Consider the following 18,004-nt stretch of genomic DNA (forward strand, 5'->3'; position numbering starts at 1 on the left):
AAAATCAAATATCCATTTATAGTAGTTGATATAATCTTCTTTTGTAATAATTTACGAAGCTCCTTTCAGTTAGAAATATTTAAAGATTAATCTTTAATTGTTAAAGGTAAGATTTTTAGTTTAAGTAACTTTTAATATTAATATCTAATAATAAATAATTATATTGTGAAGTTATTTTACGTTTGACGCCACAATAGCACCAATACGAAAACATTTTTTTTTTTTTTTTTTGTAGTAGAGTTTTGGCGTGTTATCGATTTTTTAGTGTAAAGTAAATTAGTCTTCTGGTAATTCTCCTGCACTTGACAAAAAGTCTAAATTAATCTTTGGTGCTCCATATTAAGGAATTTTGATAAATTAGTTTTAGTAAGCTTTGTCAAACGTTACAGATTGTTTGAACATTTGAGAATATTTATTCATTTGAAAAACATACGGACAAAGCCATTTCGTACAAAGTACTAAATAAAAGGTGTAATATACAAAATTAAACAGCTGCGTACGGACAATTAAATTCACGATTTTAATTAATTTAGATAAAAGGTGCAAGTTAGATTTTTTTCAATTTTGTCACAGGCAGTAATATAAATATACTTAAAGTAGATGCTCGCTTTTTTGAGGTGAGCTGCGAGCCCTGAGCAAGGGGCTCTAATTTCGTACATGAAAAGCCAGCAGCCTGCCTAAAATTCTTTCAGTGTACAACATTAGTTTATAAGTAAATTTTACAAAAATGTGTTCAATTGACTGTTCTTTTGTTACTAATAATGAAGTGTTAAGCAAAGAATCACAGGCTACAAACATTTCTCCACCCTGTAAGCGCACATTAGAACTGCTATTCTTATCACAACGAAAAATGTCAATTCAAAAACCCAAGTTCAGCAAAGTTGAAACATAAGTTTAGCCAGGTTTCAGTAAAAATAAAAATTTTAAAGACAACAAATGGTAATGATAAACAAAATTCAGAAAGTTTGCTTCTCAATCCTCTCATATTCTGATAATAAATGAAAAACACATGTGAGTCAGCTATTGAAGAACCTTGCGCTGAGTGAGAAGGGATGACACGACACATGATAGACCATCTGAACCATGTGATGGGTCCTCACCAATATTGCAATCTACAAAACTTGTTGACTTTGTGTATTAGATTTCACCTTCTTGCGTTGAGTGTGCGTAACAATTACTGATAAGCCGTGACGAAAGTCGATGCGCGCGTTTATTTCTCCAGCTTGTTGACACGTTTCCAAAATCCCTCTCAAAATTGGTATTTCCTCCAATTGTGCCTTTATCAAATCTTAGAAAAGACGCAGGTTTTGCAGAAGAGGACGATCAAGATCGTTCCTTTTCGCATCCAAGAAAGATTTGTCAAGCGCACCTGCATTTTCTACTGAGTTGTAAACAATTTTTACAGGTCGTGGATGTTTCTGATTCTGAGTAAATATACCAAGTATAAATATATTAGAATTTTGAAATAGTACAGAAGAAAAAAATTTGGAAAAAAGTTGTTTGATTTCATAATCAAAAAGATTAGTTTCAGAATGATTATTTAAGGTGTTTAAATTATCGATAAGACCAAAAAGAATAAGGTTACGAGAACGAGGCAAACGATCCTGAATTTCAGTCATGCAATCGCGAGCTAATGTTTGTACATTTGACTTTTCTAGAGTACCTTCAATAGGAGAAATTCTTTTGGAGTGGTTAATTACAGTTTCTCTAATATCGTCAACATTTTCAGAAACATTCTTCACTTAAAGGAAACTCCCAGGTTTTTTCTTTTCTTCCTCTTTTCCTAATCTTTTCTTTCACTTATTTTTACGATCTTCTCCGTAGGATCGAAATATAATCTTTTCCTATTTTCTTTATTTCACGATCCTTTCTCAGGATCGGAAATTAACCTTTCTTTTTTTCCTTCATCTTTCTCGATCCTCTCCGCAGGATTGGAAATTCTTTAACCTTTTGAAAAACTCCTTTTCATTCTCTTATTTCACGATCCTCTCGCAGGATTGGAAATTAACCTTTCTTTCTTATTTCTTCCTTCTTCTATTTTCTCGATCCTCTCCGTAGGATCAAAAATCAATTTTTTTAAAGGATAAAATAAATCGAAGATTCCTTCAACATCTCAGAAGAATACAAATTCTGGATAACAATTTAGGCGTCCCACGTTGGAATTTCCTTTTATGTGATGAATGATCTAATGAGATTTTTCCTGGAAGAAGTCGTGGAGTATTTTTCGGCGTTTAGAAGAAATAAATTTTATTTTACGTAATTTTATTTATTTTTTATTTATAATAAAGAACAATTATTTTGCTTAAGGGGTTACACCACTGTAGACATTAAAAAAAAATTTTTATTTTTTTATTAGCTTAAAAAATTTTTTGAACCTTCTAGAATAAGGAAAAAAAGGATTTATACATGTCTGAAATCGATTTCATTGAAATTTCAAGCTTTTTTACCGGAGAAGAATTTTAACTTACATAAAACATGCATTACAAAAATGGCTCCAGTGCGGACATTTTGGAATATTTATTAATTAAAATTTGTAATTTTTAAGTTGTATATATAAGTTAATAACTACTTAAAATATTGTTACTGTATTTCCTTTCCTTACACTAAAAAAAATTATTGAACAAATGCTTCTTACAGCCCGCTGTAGTAGTGTTGCTCTTTTAACGCGTTTTTCTCAAAACACAGTTTTTGAAATCTGCAAGCAGTATAACTCAAACAATTTTCAATATTTTCAATCGGGTTTTTTATTACATTTCTAAAATTAAATTTTGAACAGAAATACGTAGGGGTTTTTTGATAAGTTAATTTACACAATTGTTATAAACAATTAAGTGTCGTTTTTTTTGGTCGAAAAATGAGTTTTTTCTTCAAATGCTTGCCAATTACACAAAAATCAATATTTTTAAAATCCCCTACGTATTTCTGTAGCTATTCTCATGTAGATTAAGAAAAAAAATTTATTTGTTTCTAGACTGAAATTTACATTACTTATACTGCTTGCCGTAGAGCTCCTGGGAAAAAATATGCATTACTAAAATGGTTCCTGTGCCGCCATTTTGGAATATTTATTAATAAAAATTTGTAATTTTTTACTTGAATATACAGTCAATAACTTCCTAAAACATTATAACTATATGTCATTTCCTTCCATTCAAAAAAAATTCCTGAAAAAACGTTGTTTTTGAGGCATTTACAGTGGTGTAACCCCTTAATAAAATTCTTTGCGTATGTTTATCGAGTGAAGAGAATACAATTCGAACGTGTTGCTCTGATCACGGGTGAACAAAGAATGATTGCTGAAGTGTTTTCGTTTTAACACGAAACAATTTTTCTCATGCCATGACAACGCGATGCTTTTTGGTTATTCAATCTTCTAACTTTGCTCTTTAATGTCCAAATTGATTTTTTTTCTTTTGAATGATAAAAAAGAAATAATATTTAATTTGATTAATTTTTAATTAATTGATTATTTAATTAAATTAAAAAAAATAAAGCATAGCAAACATTCATTAGTTTGTGACGTAGAGATTAATCTATTAATCTCATCGGGAAATTCTTCCAAGACGATGTCGTGATGCAAACCGGTCAACTGAACAACGAACAACCAAACGAACTTTTCAAACACGACCGTTGATACGCTACCAATATTCTCTACTTTTTGGCACTCTTCTCCAGTCCGCAATAAACGCAAAACACATTACAACACAAATTAATAAACAATAACTATTTATTAATAAAACTCAGAACTCGAAATAATTAACAACTACAAAATTAATAAATCATATTCTTAAACTATAACTCTCGATTCTGACACTCGTCAAAACAGCGTCACGACTTCTCGGAAACCCGCAAGTAAGTGTCGAACCATCTGATTGTCCCCAAAAGGCTTTCCCGCTATCAAAATCGTTTCCTTGTTTTTCCTTCGCAATTTTCGGAAGAACCCTTCTTCTTATCTCCACGGAACGGCACCTGAAAGAAACCTGGAAAGGGTCGCTGACCATGTGACGTACGCTGACAATTAATCATGCGCAAAATCATTTAAATTCTGATTTCACGAAAACCACAGCTCCTCACACGCTGATACGAAAGAAATACGCAAGAGACTTGACAACAAACGAGACAGACCTTTGATAAGAAAAAGACAAACAAACGATTCTCTAAACTCTGAAAATACTTTTCCTACCCATTGCAAATTAGGCCGAGTAAGTTACGAAACAGTTCGTTACAAGTTATCACGGAACCTCTCCTGCACTTATTTTCATAAATGTACCATTTAAAATTTAGATTGGGCTTCTCTTCTGCCAAATGTAATCCGTATTTCGCCAATGAAATATTAGGATAATTTTTTAACAAATTTATCGTCAATAGTTTAACCTTATGTCTTCTTTATGTCTTCTTTATTGTTTATACGTCTCCTGCTCTATTGGCCTTACGCACTTCGACAAGAGTCCCCGAGAAATACTTTTTGGATTAAGCATAACCATTCTACTTATGAAATTTTCTATATGGGTGATTCTCCAAAAACCGGTCACTTTTAAGTTGATAAAATTTTTTTTTAATGTTTAAAAATTGAACTTTCTTTTATTAATTACTGTTCATTGGTATTTAAATAAACTATATTTGAAGTAGGTACGCTACAAAACTATTTAAAGTTTAAAAATAATATTAAAATTATTTAAATTTCACCAGGATCATTTTGAATTTTTTCACGTCGCTCTTTTTCGACATTTGCTTTTTTCTGTTTATTTAATTATTCTTTTATGTTAGACAATCCATATCAACTATATTTATTTTAAATTACATTTATTAATAAACATTAGTTTTCGTGTAATTAGCACTTTTCGCGTAATTGAAATGAGATGTGAGAAGTAAACAGAAAAACTAACCTCATCAGAGGCGTATCATCGAGGGGCACTGAAATTCATATTTCTTCTATATAGGTATTATTAATTGAATTAAATGATTTATTTTTATCATTTTTAAAATTATATTTAAAAATACCCTGTCGAAAATTTCACCAACAAATGTGGGTTTCATGATGTTTGAAAATAGTTTTATTTTGCTCAAACACAGATCTCAGTATCTTGAAACACACTTCTATAATTAGACATATTTTAAACACACTTCTGACATACTTTTTATAGTAAGTAAATCATTCATTCAACACTATTTAAACATGTTACTCACATTAAGAGTAAACAGTCATAAGACATTTTCTTGACATACATATCAGGGTTCATACCATGTTTTGAAAACACTAAGTTCACAAACTATTGTATATTTTACAATGAACATACTTGAAACTATCTTTTGACAAACATTTGTATGTTTGTTCAGTATTACTAAACAATGATTTCACATGCTTTGGAAAACAATGAATCACTCGAGTTGTATGTTAATAGTATGTTTAGAGAACACTATCTGAACAAGTATGAACACGGAAAGAAAGTTATTTTCAAATTTTATAAAAATATTTTACAAGTGTTGGACAAAATGCGACAAAGGTAAATATTTATATCAGAAGTATTAAACTTTAAAAAAACTTATATGATATTTAGTAAAGTTATATCAAGTATCATAAACTTCTAACAAATTTTAATATAACTTTACTAAATTTTATAAGTTTTTTTAAAGTTAAGTATTTCTGATATCAAAATTTACCTATATCGCATGTTGTCCTACACTTGTAAAATACTTTTATAAAATTTGACAATAACTTTCTTTCCGTGTATATGTTTCATTCGTATATTATTATCCCAGCAAACACGTTCTATAAGTATTCCATAACAGTGTGGTCACCGAAGTGGTCACAGTGTTATAGGACACTTGTTATAAATTCATTAATTAAGCTTAAATTTATTGCTTTAATATTTCATTTAAAAATTAACTTTTAAGCCTTTTCTTATACTTTTAACTTTGAAAATTAACATTCTTCAATAACATAACATGTTAAATATAATGTATATTATACGTAAAATAATTATACTATTGTTGCAAATACAGTATCCTTTTTTTAAGTTACATAGCACATTTTCATAGTTCCTTCGTTGCATATGTAAATTCTAAACTTCCTTTCATGAGCCTCCGTGGCGCAGTTGGTAGAGCGTGTGATTTCTAATCCACTCCTAGCTGCGCCTTGCGTTCGAGACCTCGTGATTGTAAATATTTAGATAAATAGCGAAACAAATTTTCGTCGACAGGTATAAACATTCCAAGTATATATGACATGCGAGAACAGAATGGAATATTTTTTTACTGTAATTTAAATATTTTTTTAATGGCAGATTACTATAAAAAAATAAAACTTTAAAAAGGTTGTAAAGAGAATGTTAAGTGTGTGTTTAATTAGTAGATCAGGGTTTCATGAATGTGAAGAGAGTGTTTCAAGAGTATTTTTACCTGAACATTGTGTGTTCTATAAACACACTTCTGACACACAATTCAGTGTTTTCCAAACACTCAAAGCGTTCCAAAATACACGGATTAGACACACTTTATTGTGTTCACAAACACATAATCGACACACAATAAACATTCTATAAAACACTATTTAAACACGCTTTGTCCAAGATATTTTCGACAGGGTATATGAAAAGATTAGATAAATTTCAACTTTATTACCTATTTTAAAAAAAGTTTTAGGCACGGGCACACTTTTTACTTGTTTCGCACCTACCACGTGCAAATGTTTTGACACGACAAAGGACTCAACGACAATGGAAATTTGTACGAAATCCATTAATACATATTTTAAACAAAAGTAAATAAAAAAATGGCTAGGTATACACTTTTGTCCTACCAAACTGTAAGTTTTCATCCGTTTTTTATTGATATTTATATTGAAATATTAAAGTTATGACAGCGCACGACAAAGGAATGAATAAAAATACGCAGTGTTTTTCTAGTGTTTTTTCTTAAAAATATGAAAAATATAATTTATTTTCCAATTTCTCTTGGAGATTTGAAAAGTGACATGTTTTTTCTTTAATTTCCAATTGATTTTTATATAAAAAGTGCACGTCTTATAGTTTATTTATACACGTTTATCCTTTGTCGTGCCAGCATGGAGATTTTTAAAGACACTTATATTTTAATAATTATCAATAACTATATTGATGTATTAAAAAATTTCATCGATAAAAATTGAAGCTTTTGAGTTAATCTTTCATAATATTTATTGAATAATTAAAGATAGTTCTTTTTTTATAAGTAATAGTACTTTAAAGTTTGGTACTCAGAGGTAAAGACTTATTGAATTGCTGTTTTCCAGCTGTTAAATGTTGTTTTCCACTAAATTTGTGTTAAAAAATTATCGTTTTTTATAAAGGGTATAATAAGTGATGTTTAAATAATATGTTTGTCCAATGTTAATATTTAAATGTTAAGTTGTTTAGAAGATATAATTCAAAGACATGAAATTGCCCACTTTCAGGAGAATCACCCATATACTAACCTAATTTGCGTCTACAGCCGACTTTTATTAGGAGTACTCGCATTCCGCCTGGACCACCCGTCAATGGGTTTTCTCGCCAGAGATAGATGCCTCGCTTGGCGGTCGTTTAAGGACCAAGGGTAAAGTACCCTTGGTTCGCGCCCATTTGGCTTGGTATTTTTCCGGCACGTGAGAAAATCTGAGCAGGAGGTTTGACGTCGAGGTATAATGATGTGCACCGTCGATTATTGTCCGGTACACACCATTAGAACTCGACTGTCGGTAAACCGGTTGTACTCAGGAGAGGTTTTCTACAGTTTCCCTCTTCTCTTGTATAGCCAAGTATGTAAGGCTGAAGACAGGTGTATAAACCAATAAATATGTCTTCTTTATTTTGTTAAACTTTGTTTTGTTCTTTTTAATATTTAAACTGTAATATGAAAAATGAAAATTCATATTTTAGTCTTCTTTGATAATATAGTATATTCATTTATGCAGTTAATTGTGGTTTCATTAAATTTGAACTCTTGAAATATTCTCAACTAAAACCAACTTCTCTCTGTTTTAACTACGTAACCACTGGCTGGCAAAATTAAATTTGGGTCCCGGTATATCAGGACCAAATTTGAAAATAATTAATTTTTTGTTAAATAACTATTGATAATAATTCCCTGTTGTTGCTTTTAAGTTTTATTTTTGATATATAATTATGTTGACAATGTTACAGATTTCAAAGTTTTTATAATATTATTTGTAAATATTTTAAGCAAATATAGATTGTTTCCAAGTATGGACTCGTAGGTTTAAGAATCTAAAGTTTTGTATAATATTTTCCATAAATATTATTCTATATTATTAACAAACTTTTCGGAAAGTAAAAATGTTCAAATTTAATTTCTATTTTGAATATAATAGCGGTGAGTTGAATGCAAGATTAATATAAATGTTGTGGTCAGGTTTCTGGTCCCGAGCTTCTGATACTAATCGCCACAAATAGCATGTCGCAGTTTTTGTGAAGTACTCTAATCTATGTAAATGTCCAATACCAGGTACATTGCGTGTTTTCATTCGCAAAACCGATTATTCTGTTTCTAGGTTATTCGCAATGTTTGTCGACACTTCTTGTCCCACTATGTCTTGCGTATAAAGCAATGTTAACACTGATATTATTTGAACTATAACAGATATTATACAAAAAAGGCTCTAGACATATTCATTAAAATAATTGCAAAAAAGTGTTGAAAAAAAGGTCATTCTCTTTTAATATTTATTTTTATCCAAACAGTTAAAAAGCAATTGTTTAAAAAAGTTGAATAGAAAATTATTCAGTTATTATCGTAAGGTTTATTAAATGCATTAAATAGAAACGATTAGAAATTTCGATCATGGGGAAAATTATTCATACAGGGATCGTTAGAACCATCGACTATTTCATCCACTGTGTTTGGTACGTAATTACGACAGTTAATCATACAACGTTTAATTTAACCACATGCAATGCTATCCTCATCTGTGATAATAGAGTTATGCGAATCATGATGGAGCTTAACAGGTAAGATAATCTGTAATGACATCGTTCTTGACATTTATTGGTAGTATAAATTATTACCTATTATCTATTGCACTTAATAACTTTTAGAAAATTAAAAGAATTGATTATCATTGACACTTTGATCGTGAAATAAAGGATCGAAAAAAATTGTCATCGCCAGATGCGGATGACAGTAACGTAATGAAAATTATAACTGATTCTGATTGTCGCTGAGAGCCTCTGGGGTCTTGTATCTAATTTCCATAAAACCCACAGCAAAATTGATTTTTTTACAATTAATTAAAACTAATGCAGGTAAAAATCGAAATTGCAAATTTCAATTTCAAAATTAACTATGTAATGATGAGAATTATATTTGTATGAATTTCCTTTGAATTAGACAAAATAAATGCATTTGCAAGCAATTGTAAAAATATTTAGGGTTGTTTTTACGATCATATTTACGGTCGTTTTTTCAGTAGGCAAAGAGTCAATGTTTGGGGTACTATATTCATAAGTGTAAAATCTATTAAATTCTATCAAAAATAATATAAAAGAATTATTTTCTCATACAATTTTCAAAAATAGTTTTAATTAAATAAAAAATTAGCGGAAACCTGTCTGTAATCCTATTTGAAAAATAATTTAAATGCTTTACAGGAATTTATTTATTAATAAACAAGAAAGTTTGCTAAAAGCAGATATTCCGAGAATGTATTTTCATTTCACTAACTCAACAGCTCTTTGGTGAGATAGGTTGCAGCTTAATTTGCACCCTACCATTTATGTTATAGAAAATACGACTCCCATGTTTTAATACATGCATTAAATTTGACAACTAAACCTTGAAATTCAAGAGGATAAGTGGCGTGTGTGCTTTTAACTAATTAAATACAAATAAATTAATATACATTCTTAAACTTTTCTCAAAGAAAAAGAAAAAATGCTAATAAAATTTTTAATTTTTGTTCTCTAAAATAACAGATTTAATTGAATATACTACAAGTGTAAATTAATTTACACTTGTAGTATATTCAATTAAATCTGTTATTTTAGAGAACAGATTTTTGCTTTTTCTTTTAGAAAAGTTTAATACATAGACTAAAATATGTTGAAAGTTATTAAACAATGTGCAATTGTATGATAAATTTTACTCAATTATATAATCACATCAAATTAATAGTAAATGATTGGTTTATTTTGGAGAGAAATGAAAATTGTTCGTAATACGTAAAGAAGTTTGAATTGTTTGTAAATTTTTGTGGAATTTATAGCATATTCCATTAAAGTGGAAATTTTGGCACCACGAAACAAAGGGAACTTTTATTTTAAATTTGAGATATTTCATGTATTTAAATTGAAACTTTTTAACTTTAAAGATTAAGTAGGTGTTGTATTGTCGAGTACATTAATCAACAACGAAATAATGGATGATGAGATAGTAGTAAGGATGCGGTTAAGTTTTAGATTGAAAAAGTCTTGGATGCGTTCAAGCACACAAAACAAATCGATTTACCGCGATTCGATACAATACTAGTGAAACTTGTTAAAAGTTTTATTTATAGTATATTCAACTTTTAGTATTTTGAATTAGATAAAAGGAAAAGATATATCCAACTTAGTTTAAATTCATATAAGTAATTGATTAATGATTTAATGTCGGTATTTATATCTGTTGTTGTCGACAGCATGTGACTCGTATGCTAGCTCGTATGCTTCACGAGGCAAAAGCATGTGCATATCCAGTTACGTGAGAGTGGAATTGTTTTCATTTCAATGTTCTTAAAGGCATAAAAAGAAATTTTCCTATTATATAAACAACACATTTCTCCAGGGGGTCTTTCAATTGTTCTCTACAGAGAGTACTGTTCACTTCAAGTGATCCTTGGGTATTTGCACTTTTTAAACTGTAATTCTTGCAATTACAGTACAAGTAGTCTAGAACAATGGACTTCTGTTCACTTGAATTGTGAGCCGGTTTTTTTAAAAATTTATCTTCTCACCCTCTAATCCCTGTAGTTATAATTATCCTCCAATTTAGTGGTTTCATAAACTGAATTCTTTAATGTAATTATAAATAATAAGAACAGGATTTTATGTAAGAAATTTATGACGCACCACTTTTAGAGTTGTCTGTAGTAGTTAATAATTTAATAATTATCAAGAGAGTTTCCATGCACATAATTCCCATTATCTCACCTTCGTTGCTTCCGACTGGTATCCGGTCACCAGACTCACGTCTCCAAATGATATTAGGAGCGGGAGAACCAGAAGCAGCACATCTCAAAGTTACATTGCTACCTTCCTTTACCACCATATCTGTACTTGTCGGATAATCCAGGATGTCTGGCGGAACTGCAACAATATAATAAATAGATATAGTTGTTGAATAAATGATCATGGGAAGGTGGAAATTGAATAAAATCCAATGTGTATTGTCAGTATAGCGACGTTTCGTTGGCTAAGGTTTGCCAACCTCATCAGGCTGAATTTATTAAAAGAATAAACACTTCAATATTTATAAAGACTTAAAGCACTATTTTTATAAAAGTAATGACAATAATATTATCATACCTAATTCATTAAAACATAGAGACACGTTTTAACTTGTCAAGAAATAAAAAACAATAAATAAATAAAATACAACACATGTTCCACATTAAATAGTTAAAAATAGAGTTAAAATTTAGAAAGGAAGACATTTCATTACACTGTCTCAGTGTCAACTGAAATAAAATTAGAATTTAACGATATAAGAAAGTCAAATTGATACGAGAAGGGGCAATGAACTTATATATAAACACAGGTTGTCAGAAAGTTATGTTATTGTTGTGTATCGTTAAAGGCAAGAGTCTATACGTCTGAGAAGAGGAAAGAAGGTTTTGTTTAGAGTGAAAATGTCTTCCTTTCTGTTGATAGTGGAACGATTAGTTTTAATATGGATCATTTCAGATATTCGTCGTTTTGTAAAATTTTTTTCATTGTCCAAGATTTTTGTGTTTTCCCAGTCAAAATCGTGATTAAAATTGGTTCGGTGTCGATAAACTACAGAGTTGTCATTCACTTTTTTGTGTTCATTTATGCGAGTAAATAATGATCGTTTCGTCTCGCCAATATATGTTGCAGGGCAGTTTTTACAATTAAACTTGTATACAACATTAGTTCTATCCCATTTTTTCGTCGAATCTTTACCTAATCTAACGATGGAGTTAGAGTTTTTATTTATAAGGGGGATAGAAGTGCAATGAAACTCTTTGAAAATATTTGACAACTTGAAAAAACATTTTTCATTGAAAGGTAGACAACTTTAGGAGTTTGGCTATAAATATTATTTTTATTATTATTATTTACATCAGAAAATTTTATTTTGTTCATACGAATTTTTATTTGATTTTCAATGAAATCGATAGGATAGTTATTATTTTTCAAAATAGTTTTAATTTTTTTCAAGTTATCAAAATGGAATTTTTTGTTGGACAATGAAATCGCTCTGTCGACGAGATTGTATACAATATTCTTTTTTTGTTGAATTGGATGATCTGAAAAATAATTGATAAGTCTATCCGATGAAGTCGGTTTTTGATACCAATTTGTAATAATTTTATTATTATCTCTAACAAGATTTAAATCGAGAAATTTAATAGAATATTCTTTTTCTTTTTCTACGGTGAATTGTAGTTTTTGATTATAAGAATTAAAAGTATCAACGACCAAATTAACATGTTCTTTTTTAACTGCTAAGATTGTGTCATCCACATATCTAAAATAGAACAGAGGGACACAATCATGTTTTTCTTTTAACTCTTTTAAACATTCAGTTTCCAGATCATCCATAACAATATCAGAGACAAAAGCTGAGATTGGAGAACCCATCGGTGTACCGTAAACTTGTCTATAGAATTTTCCATCGAACGAAAAATACGTGTTGTTAAATACGAATTTTGTAAAATCAATAATATCAGAAAAAGGGATCTTACATTTCTGATTTATAAAGTTAATTCGTCTATCCAAACTCTGAGTGGCAAGTTCACAAGACACATTAGTGAACATGGAACTTACGTCAAGTGAGATAAAAGTATAAGTATCGTCCATAGTAATATCATTCAATTTATTTTTGAGTTCTAAACTGTTATTAATGTGTGACTGAGGTAAAGGTATGCAATTTTTTAAAGAATTATATAAAATTTTAGCAAGAAAATGAGTAGGACTGTTTATTAAAGAAATAATAGGGCGGAGTGGGACATTTTCTTTATGTATTTTTGGTAGTCCGTAAGCCTTAGCCAAAACAGTGTCGGTCAAGGTCAATTGATTCGGGTGATAGTTTTTATCTAAGAAATCGTTTTCATTCAAATATTTAAGAATTGCTGATGTTTCTTTAGTGAGTTTTTTTAAAGGATTCTTTTTTATAAGTTCATAGGTAGAAATGTCAGAAAACATATTTGTCATTTTTTGGTTATAGTCAGATTTTTTTAGAAGGACTGTCACATTACCTTTATCAGCAGGAGTGAAAAAAAGGTCAGAATTGTTTTTTAAGACTTGTTTCTCCAATCTCAGCTTTTGTCTCTGATATTGTTATGGATGATCTGGAAACTGAATGTTTAAAAGAGTTAAAAGAAAAACATGATTGTGTCCCTCTGTTCTATTTTAGATATGTGGATGACACAATCTTAGCAGTTAAAAAAGAACATGTTAATTTGGTCGTTGATACTTTTAATTCTTATAATCAAAAACTACAATTCACCGTAGAAAAAGAAAAAGAATATTCTATTAAATTTCTCGATTTAAATCTTGTTAGAGATAATAATAAAATTATTACAAATTGGTATCAAAAACCGACTTCATCGGATAGACTTATCAATTATTTTTCAGATCATCCAATTCAACAAAAAAAGAATATTGTATACAATCTCGTCGACAGAGCGATTTCATTGTCCAACAAAAAATTCCATTTTGATAACTTGAAAAAAATTAAAACTATTTTGAAAAATAATAACTATCCTATCGATTTCATTGAAAATCAAATAAAAATTCGTATGAACAAAATAAAATTTTCTGATGTAAATAATAATAATAAAATAATATTTATAGCCAAACTCCTAAAGTTTGTCTACCTTTCAATGAAAAATGTTTTTTCAAGTTGTCAAATATTTTCAAAGAGTTTCATTGCACTTCTATCCCCCTTATAAATAAAAACTCTAACTCCATCGTTAGATTAGGTAAAGATTCGACGAAAAAATGGGATAGAACTAATGTTGTATACAAGTTTAATTGTAAAAACTGCCCTGCAACATATATTGGCGAGACGAAACGATCATTATTTACTCGCATAAATGAACACAAAAAAGTGAATGACAACTCTGTAGTTTATCGACACCGAACCAATTTTAATCACGATTTTGACTGGGAAAACACAAAAATCTTGGACAATGAAAAAAATTTTACAAAACGACGAATATCTGAAATGATCCATATTAAAACTAATCGTTCCACTATCAACAGAAAGGAAGACATTTTCACTCTAAACAAAACCTTCTTTCCTCTTCTCAGACGTATAGACTCTTGCCTTTAACGATACACAACAATAACATAACTTTCTGACAACCTGTGTTTATATATAAGTTCATTGCCCCTTCTCGTATCAATTTGACTTTCTTATATCGTTAAATTCTAATTTTATTTCAGTTGACACTGAGACAGTGTAATGAAATGTCTTCCTTTCTAAATTTTAACTCTATTTTTAACTATTTAATGTGGAACATGTGTTGTATTTTATTTATTTATTGTTTTTTATTTCTTGACAAGTTAAAACGTGTCTCTATGTTTTAATGAATTAGGTATGATAATATTATTGTCATTACTTTTATAAAAATAGTGCTTTAAGTCTTTATAAATATTGAAGTGTTTATTCTTTTAATAAATTCAGCCTGATGAGGTTGGCAAACCTTAGCCAACGAAACGTCGCTATACTGACAATACACATTGGATTTTATTCAATTTCCACCTTCCCATGATCATTTATTCAACAACTATATCAACTAAATTATGGAAGGATTTAACTCTACTCAATTACTAATATAATAAATAATTTCAGTATTTTGATTTATAACATTAGGAAAATATCTTAATGTTGTAACGAAGAATTTCGTTACATGAACCATGTATCGTTATTTTTGAAAAAAGCATTTTATTAATATTGAGAGATTGACTCTTTTTAGAGATCTCTATGAAAATTAATTGCACATGCGAGGTTCAAAATAATCAAGATGTACATTCCAATATAAAAAACGTGAAATTAATTTTTAAAAAAGCATGTGACAGTTTTATGAATATAGACTTTGTTTACTCCATGAAATGAACTCAATTATTATTTTTTGAGGCAATATTTACTCTCAAATATTTTGATAACTTACCCACAACATCCAAATAGCCAATCTGACTTTTCATAGGATCTGTATTTATCTGGCACATGTAATCTCCCCGGTCCGCTGGACGAACATCGCGGATATGCAAATACCATGTTCTATGATCGGTCTGTGTTACTCCGATCCTATGGTTTTTGGTGATCACATGACTGGCTATCGTTAAAATCGTTTGCGTATTTACTCGCAGCCACGCAACCTGCAAAAAAATTCACTATTATTACTCTTATCTCTATATTGAAAAAATAGAATCTCCATACCACTAAAATTATACAGGAAATAAATCTAAAATAAACATATATTAGACATCTGTCTATATGCTGATGCGATTAGAATGATACATTAATGGAAATTTGATTTTTATTATTAAATATGATTTAGATAAAAAAAAATTGCCAAAATCAAGCGGTATATTTTTCATCAATTATTCTTTTCAATATACCCGCAAAAATCGTTTTAGGCAAAGTACATCTATGGGAATTTTTCAAGAAATAAATTTGTAGTAACCACACGTTTTCTGTAAAGGATGCCAAATACGTGGCGGATTTATCAATTGAGACTAGCCAGTAGTTTAATTTTTTTTTTTTTTTATATAGTTTGACATTTAAAAATTCTCTAGTGAATTCGATAATTATAATGTTCAAACATCCCCTGCGCAATCAGGAAATTATAATTAAATTCTACCTACTATCGAGCGTAGTCTATGCACAATTCAGTGTTCGGACAAATTACGAGCTTTGTCGCTTAAATGGCTGTCCACAACACGAGCTTCAAATCTGAATGTGCTGTCAGTTAGGTGAAGCAATTTTTCTAAATCTAACCATTATATACGCTAAAGTTTTCAATTAAAAAATTAAAATTGAATTTGTATGAAATATTCTGTGACAAGTATACATGAAAATTTAACCATAATTAAAGATAGTCAAATGGTATTTCAGTAGTCAGAAACCAGTTCTGATAATATGACTGTATAGTTAATAAATTTAAAAAAAATGTTTTAGCAACTCAGTCTTATTTCTACCTTGAAACTGTAATATTACTATTAATAATAAAATTCGTAAAAACTGTGCTATCTTTTTATTTTTAATTACATCAAGAAACATACACCTCTGTTACCAATGGGTACATATTACTCCTACTCCAACGAATAACTATTGACATTAATTGTGACGACGGACTTAAAACTATTACAATTCACCATGCTAGTTTAATACTAGGTTCAAGATGTAAAGTATTTCTGGAAAACACAGAACTGTATCTCCCAAGTACACAAACAAAATTGTAAACATTAATGTAAGCTACGTATTATACCATTTGACAAAAATGAAATAGAGAATCTTAGACCTGAATTAATTTCGTTACCTCAAAAATTAGATCAGCAAATCAATAATTGGAAAGAAAAAGCGTAGACTTGTTACACATGGCAGGTTCTAGTATTTTAACTATTATATGAGTTTTTGTAATGTATAAATGTGGATTATTTAAAATAATACGAAAATGTTTACCTAAAAATTTATGCTTATTATGTATTAAAAACCAAATCACTAATGAACCCGTTGTAAATCAACCCTATTGACTTCATTAGGTAAATTTGTCATTAATTCACAAGGGATTACCTTATTTAATTTTAAATGAACAAAATTAAAAAATGTATACCAAAATCTAATCAGTTAGGAAATCTAGATTCTTCTATTTAAAAAGGTTAAAGTATTTTTCACTTCTTTGAAATAGAAAGTTTTCCGTCTGAAGTTGAATGAGAAACTGCCGGGGAAGGTTGAGGATTTGGGAAAGCTTTAGTTAGTTTTGGATTATCTGAAGTTGTGTGTCCGAATAGACCGAATTAGAGTATAGGATTGCGGTGGAAAGTCTTTACAAAATATTTGAAAGGCTTAGAAACTATTTTAAAGTTCTATCTTACAAATTCTCCTAGACTTAGGTTTTATAAAATTTCAATTTAATTACAGCAATTAAAAAAAAAGATGCTACTTTCGTTATTTTTGTTTTGTAAACAATATTTCTTTTTTTATTAACAAAATATTTATGTAATCAAAAAAAGGCATAAGTACTAAACAAGTGACTATAACTTTACGAAAAAGAATCGAAAAGACATTTATATATTTTACTTTTCAGATTCAAGTTTTTTTCAACTACATATATATAAAGAATTTGTTTTAGGTTTTGTTGTATATAATCGATTATTTTTACTGAACAATAGAAGAGTTCAACTTTGGGCTTGATCCCTTGGGAAATTATTGTTCTTTATTTTCTTCACGAACGTGCTGAATGAGACTGTCTTTTTGAATCGATGTGAACAAAAGCTACCTGAGCAATTGCACAATACTTACTTTCTTCGGTAAGACACTTCTTGAAACAAAAGTACAAATTAAAAGTAAATTTAAAAGTATCGAGTTGACAATTACTGAAAGAAATTTTGTGAAAACAAAATAAATTTTTACTTTTCTCGAAAAATAACTTTATGTCATCTCCAGTTTGATATCGATTACAATCTTGCTGCACTGCGCTTTGCATGCGTGCACAGAAAAAAACTGAACTCATATTTGTTGCAACTCATTATGAGTTCGGTATCAAAATGAGTAAACGACTAACTTCAAGTTACTCAAA

General features: G+C 29.3%; 1 protein-coding gene across 3 annotated transcripts in view; it reads right to left on the reverse strand.

Annotated features, from left to right (window-relative positions):
- Nucleotides 1–18,004, reverse strand: part of LOC122500435 (lachesin-like) — an 84,374-nt gene that overhangs the window by 10,203 nt on the left and 56,167 nt on the right. Inside the window, exons 2-3 of one of the 3 annotated variants that reach the window (XM_043609360.1) lie at nucleotides 15,374–15,581; nucleotides 11,163–11,318 (exon numbers count right to left, since the gene is read on the reverse strand). In XM_043609360.1, coding sequence (XP_043465295.1) covers nucleotides 11,163–11,318; nucleotides 15,374–15,431 — 214 coding nt within the window. In that variant the 5' untranslated portion in view covers nucleotides 15,432–15,581. Of the gene's footprint in view, nucleotides 1–11,162; nucleotides 11,319–11,537; nucleotides 12,220–15,373; nucleotides 15,582–18,004 lie in introns of those variants that run through there. The other 2 variants (XM_043609358.1, XM_043609359.1) reach the window with 2 other exon arrangements.

The sequence above is a fragment of the Leptopilina heterotoma genome, unplaced genomic scaffold, assembly GCF_015476425.1.
Source record: "Leptopilina heterotoma isolate Lh14 unplaced genomic scaffold, ASM1547642v1 Lhet_185, whole genome shotgun sequence".
NCBI classification, from domain to species: domain Eukaryota; kingdom Metazoa; phylum Arthropoda; class Insecta; order Hymenoptera; family Figitidae; genus Leptopilina; species Leptopilina heterotoma.